Source organism: Meriones unguiculatus, chromosome 7, assembly GCF_030254825.1.
Source record: "Meriones unguiculatus strain TT.TT164.6M chromosome 7, Bangor_MerUng_6.1, whole genome shotgun sequence".
Classification (NCBI taxonomy): domain Eukaryota; kingdom Metazoa; phylum Chordata; class Mammalia; order Rodentia; family Muridae; genus Meriones; species Meriones unguiculatus.
Genome location: NC_083355.1, coordinates 120,865,575 through 120,871,574, shown reverse-complemented (window position 1 = coordinate 120,871,574; position 6,000 = coordinate 120,865,575). Strand labels below are relative to the sequence as shown.

Here is a 6,000-nt window from a genome sequence, read left to right as displayed (position 1 = left end):
TTAAAGGACGATCACAGGAACTAACACACACCTGCAAAACAGAAGCAGGTCTTCTCTGCAGCTGGGACACAGCTTTTGAGAAAGGTCCCTGTGCTGCCCTGAGGGCAGGCTGTCGGTGTCCTGAGAGGAATGGGAGCCTGCAATGTCCTCAGCAGCTCCCAGCTTTCGCAGCTCGGTCAGGGCATCATCTGCCGTGGCCACTGAGCTGGCCATCAGCTCAGCTGCCTCGGAGCCCTCAGAGGTGTTGGCTGCTCTCTGCTGCTCAGCCTTTTCACCACAAACATGGCCCTCCCCGCTTCCTGCCAAGCTTCCGTGAACTCCTTCCCAAAGGCCAGGTGTGTCAGGGACAGGCCATCCAGGATGAGCCCAGAAGTTGCTGCTTGCTCTGAGAAGCCATCGCTCATCTGCCAGAGACCAGCTCCCTTGGCAATCAGTTCCCCAGCCTGGAGGTGATCCATCACCGACGTGAGGATCTGTGGTGACGTCTGTGGTGACGGATGGAAGCACCCACTCATCCTCCGAAGCTGACCTGGATGCGAGGAAGCTGGTTGGCTCCCTGCCGGAAGAGGATCTTTGCTGCCGGTGATGACTGGCATGAGCGGTAAGGGAGCCCCTCCCCCATCACAATGTCCTGTTCTCCAGGGAGTTGGTCAAACAGCTGCCCTGTGCTCAGCATCCACATTACGCACGGAGGAGTTCACGCTTCCTGCAACTAGGCCGAACCTTCCGAAGGCCTCAAACACCTCGGCAGCCGCAATTCCTTCTGTTGCATCCACTCACCTGCTTTCACTCTGACCTCCACACCAATTCCCCAGCCTCACAGACCGCACGTTTCCTCGGTTTACCTGACGTGTCCTTTACAGAAGGTCACCCTGGAACCAGGACGTATGCAAACCCAGCCTATCAGACTGACTTGATGATGGCTGTGACCTCTTTAGAAGGCTTTCCAGAAACGTGTTTAAATTCAAGAGTCTGATACTATAACCAGAAAAGCTTATAGATGGCCATGAGAGGCCGTACCCCAAAGAAAAGCAGTAAGGATGTCCGAGCCTTACTGAACCTCGGACTGTCAAGGACAGCATTCTGCGGGACCGGTGGAGTTGAAACGGTACTTTATTAATGGGAATATCAGTGAATGACAGATGAGTAGGATGTCTGGGCGCTGGGGATGGAAGCCAGGGCTTCCGGCCACGTTCCACCTCTGAGATAGAATTCTTCTTCCCCTTAACTCTCGCGCCTGCGCTGACAAATGCTAGAGTCTTTCGGGGCGTCTGGCCTTTTCAAAGAGCACTTTGCAGTCTCTTTTGGGGTCTGAAGACGGGAATCAGGATTTGTGGTGCCTCGATCTTGGACTTTGACAACTAGGACAGTTAAATAGAGAGCTTTATTTTATTTTTTTAAACTGGAGACAAGACAATGTTTGCAAGGGATTTTAAAGCTGGCCAAGAGGTTCCAGCATTCCTTTACTGCTTTGGGCACATTGAGCGCTTAGCCCGGCTTTCTGGGCATGAGATGTACTAAGCAGCGATGCGCATTTAGCAGGATTACCTGCTCAAGACAGTGCTGCTGAATCCAGAGCCGCTGGCTAGTCCTGGACAGTTTCTGGGAGCCCCAAGACGCCCAGGAGTGAATCCCATAGTTCTCTGGCAGGACGCGCGGGGCGCCCAGGACTCGCCCCGCCTTCGCTCCGGGGCCGCGGCGAGGCCTCCGTCTCCCTGGCAACCGGACGCGCTGCGGTCCGGCCAGCTCGCCTCGGACGAGTCCAGCAGTGCGCGGAGAGCAGCGGGCGCCGGCTCGGGGACCGCGGGGACCTCGGGGACGGTGGGCGCCTCCGAGGGTCCTCGCGAGGCACAGGATGGCGGCCCTGGAGGAGGGCGCTGTGCTGCGTCTCAGCCCCTCGGACCAGGAGGACCAGGCCGACCGGGAGGACCAGGCCGACCGGGAGGATCAGGCCGACCAGGAGGACCAGGTGGACGAGGAGGACGAGGACCAGGAGGCGGCGGCCGCGCGCAGAGCGCAGCGCTTCGCCCGGGACCCGCGGGTGCGCAACCTGGGCGGCCGCCTGCGCCGCGCGCTGGGGTTCGCGGAGGAGGCGTGGAGCCGCTTCCTGCAGAGCTCGGAGCAGCGGCGCGTCCTCCGGGGCTTTCTGGAGAGCACAGGTCCTGCCCGCCTGGTGTTCGGCGTCGGGGCCGCGGGGCTGCTCTCGGCTTCCCCCGAGGTAAGGGGGCCCTGCGAGGCTCGCGGGCTCCGCAGAAGCCTCTGTCCCGTGAGCACCGGCGCTGCAGGAGAGCTGTGGGTTAGTTTTCTGGAAGAGACGCCTGCTGGTGGAGTTAGCTGTACAGAAGGATGCCAGACGAGCTTTTGGGCCAAATCACTTGTTTCAGCCCCGGTGGGACCCCGGGGTCCTGTCCTTTTAAACAGCGATAGCGAAGTGGCAAAGCCCCAACACCTTGTGTGTTTTGTCTCAGTATCTGCCAACTTTGTTTTGGGAAGAAATAATCTAAAAACTAAACCAAACAAACAAAACACGAGCATCTTGGCACTTGGGTGTTCGCGCCCAGCCTGGTCTGCATAGCAAGACATCCAGGGCTACCCCATGCGGCCTCGTCAAACCGTGAACAAATGAGGCCCCAACCGAACAAAAATCTAACCCAGAAAGCCAACAACCACCAACAAACAAGACTGGCTGTGTTTACACTGGTCGCGTAAACACAGAAAGAACTCTTTGTTGCATAAATTGGATTATTAGTAACTTCCTCGTCTTGGTTATTGTAAGCTATTTTTAGAAGATACAGTCTGTTTTTATGTGTGCACGTTCGCCTGCATGTGTGTCTGTGCACCATGTGTGTTGAGCGCTTGGTGCCCTTGGAGGTCAGAGGAGGGCCGTGAGCTTCCTGGAACTGGAATTACATGGTCCGTTACCACCACGTGGGTGCTGGGAAACAAACATCTCAGCGCCACGACGTCTCTACCCTCCAACTGTAAAGGCTAGTAGCTCCGGACTAGTTTGCACTAGTGTGCTCTGCAAAGTTACACATAACTCCGCTTCTCCCCGCCCTCTGCTCCTTCCTTGTTTTCTGAATCTGGAGTCTTGCCCAAAGGTTGCTTTCCAGTAGTGCCGGGCCAGGGTTCATGTCTAAAGTGGTGACGTCATCCAGGACCTGTGCTCACTAGCAGAGGCGTGGAGTAGGCTGTCAGAGAGTATAAGCATACAGCAAGAAGATTGCATTACAGCTTGGTCAGTTTTTAGTATCTTTGTTTTGGTGTTCTCCTAATTATAACTTAAAAAAAAAAGCTTGTCACTCAAGTCAAGAAGCCTTCAGCTCTCTTAGCACAGCAGCTAACTAGTGCAGTCTTTAGCAAGTGACTCAACAGTTACAGGACTGTTACACTCTCTTGCCTAAACAATTCTGTTTTTTGACTCGTCGACAGAGATACAAATTAACCTCTTTTGTCTTGTCATTAGCTCAGTTTGGCTTATTTCCAAACAAGACAAACATCAAAGCATCTCAGGAGGAGTGAAAAGTTCTTAGGTTCTGTTAGTGAGATTCTGACACGTGTGAGCTGATCTGGTAACAGAAGACAATTTTACCTTTCCCAGGACACAGAAGAGCCGCAGAGCAGCCCTGTGTGCAAACATGGGCTCGGTGCCGAGTTGTACCTCTCCGGTTGGCACCTGGCTGCACTCAGGACACAGCAGGTCCTACTTGTTAACAAAGTGAGCTCCAACTAATTATCTTGCTCTTGTTCCAGCTCCCGAGAGACTCAAGGCACAAGCTGGTGTATCTCGCCAAGAAGAGGACTGAAGAAGGAGGCTCCTCCCGAACGCTTTTGTTGGGAGAGCTACCTGTGTCATTGCTCACACATGTGACTGCATTCCTGGAAGAGGTACTGATCTGTCCTTAGTGTCCAAGTCTTTTCTTCCCCTCAGACTCTTGTCTGGCTGCTTAAAAAGAGCATGTAGAAGGCGCAGTCTCCTTGGCTAGGTGGACAGAATGATCCCATTTAGCTCCCTTTGTCAGCTCAGCCACTGCTCGTCAACACTGACTAGTCTGCTACCTGTCAGCTCCTCCCTCCCTTTCTCCCAGCTCTTCCCTTACGCCTTTAAAATACTGGAGGCCTTTACCTGCTGACCTGAGCCGACTAGGTCTTGTCAGCTGGCCATAGGCTCAAGGTGTGACTCCCAGAGTAGAAATGAGCTTCCACTTTGGAACACTGGTACCAGAGTAGAAATGAGCTTCCACTTTGGAACACTGGTACCATTTTCCAGTGGCATCCAGTTTTCAAATTCCTGTTAGAAAGTAGTAAATAGAGTGTCATGTAGGTCACAGAATGGAAAGCAGTAGTGAAGTTTAGTAATTGCTCACAGATCCCCTTCCCTGTGCTGTAGGTTGGGTCTGGCCTTATCAAAGCTTACACTGCAGCCGGGGGAGATGTGGCAGGCCCTTTAAGAGGCGGGGCCTCCTAGGGAGAAACCAGGTCACTGAGGGCTGGCTGAAGGTACCATGGCCCCCTGTTCTCTCTACTTCTTCGTTGCTGTGAGATGAATGTCTGCCGTCTGAGACCTGAGCGTGGCCCGGCCAACGCCGTGTCCACAGCACTCTGAAATGCGAGTCAAAGGAAGCCTTTCCTGCTCTGTCTTAGGGACTTTGTCACAGTAACAAAAACAGACTAACCCAGTGCTTGAACCGGTGAGTGGCGTTTTAACACGGCGGGGGCCACCTTGATGGCTTGTGGGTGCTCACCAGCTCAGTTGGTCTGGGCCTAGGCAAACCGGAGAAGCTGCTCGTCCACAGACGCTAGGGACGAGAGCGCCAGCATGACCAGGCTCCACGGACCTAGAGCAGGAATGTTCAGACTTTGCTGGCTATGAGGCTCACCTGGTGGGGGTGTAGGGCGCTTTGGATGAACCAACCCCGAGGGCTCGCCTCTCACTGCTTAATCCAGAACTCCTGCAGTCAGGGCGAGGCTAGAGTAGGTCCAGGGTCCCGGGAGCGTCCCGAGTTCAGCGAGCCTTGGGAACCTCGGAGTTAGGTCTGTCCACGGGTCCGCACCTCCGTCTGACCGTTTGGTTGGACCCGGTAGCCAGCGCACTCCTGCTGAGAGCAAGTCAGTGGCAGGAAAGGGTACTGCTGGGCGCGCTAGCCTGACAGACCGCACCTGCCCCCGGTCTCCCTCCGTGTCTCCCTTGTGGAAGGAGGCCTTTCTTGTTGTCTTCGGGCTACCCAAGGCTCTGGCTTGGCCCTAATGCATGGGCACCCCGTCCTTGGTCGTAGCTGCTGTAGAGAGGGGTTTTCTGTGCTGGGTACTTGGAGCCGTTTTGGAATGGAGCAGGCACTCGAGACATTTTTACTACACTGAATCTTCTGTAAGATCCAGCGGAGCTTGAAACAGCTTAAGATCGAGTTTTCTGCCTGTTGATGGGGGTTGGCAGGGCCACTTGGGACTTGGTGAGTTCTTACTCTATGACCTGTGCCACGGACCAGTCGGGCTCCCGTCGTCCGTGGGAGAACAAGGCTTTGGACAGGCAGACACGGTTTCAGCGAAGAATTGACAGAGACACCTTGATGGTTTTGACTCTGCTGCAACTTTACTGAAGTCAAGCTGGTATTTTTATAGTGATCTCACAAGGAAGCACCTTAAAATTGGCATACTTCCCAGAACATTTAGACTTTTACCAAGAATACAAAGTTTACATTTTAACTCAAAATGTAGTCAAACATAAAGCAGTACCCACGAATAATCTTGGCCTAAAGACTTTTTGATCAGAGCAAACAAAGGAAAAGAAACCTCAAATATAGTTTCATTATTGCTAACCAATGAAGAGGAAAGTCAGGAGCTAAGTCAGATGCCTGCCAAAGTCCCTCTCTATATCAAAATCTAACTACACCTTTGTTAACCCTCCTCCCATATGTCCTGCCCAAGATTTATGATCTTCCTTAGGAACAAGGCACTGAAGGGAGGGGGAAACTCTTGCCAGCTGCACCTCTCATGCTATTA

The 6,000-nt window shown here is 53.7% G+C and overlaps 1 protein-coding gene and 1 pseudogene across 1 annotated transcript in view; one reads left to right on the top strand and one right to left on the bottom strand.

The window, feature by feature from the left end:
* On the bottom strand, positions 1-1,082 carry LOC110550758 (prohibitin 1-like; annotated as a pseudogene).
* A 457-nt stretch (positions 1,083-1,539) lies between these two features.
* The window catches only part of Dnah11 (dynein axonemal heavy chain 11), a 266,833-nt gene continuing 262,372 nt past the window's right edge, over positions 1,540-6,000 (top strand). Inside the window, exons 1-2 of the mRNA XM_060388295.1 lie at positions 1,540-2,218; positions 3,754-3,888. Of these exons, the coding sequence (XP_060244278.1) occupies positions 1,856-2,218; positions 3,754-3,888 (498 nt within the window). The 5' untranslated portion in view covers positions 1,540-1,855. The remainder of the gene's footprint in view (positions 2,219-3,753; positions 3,889-6,000) is intronic.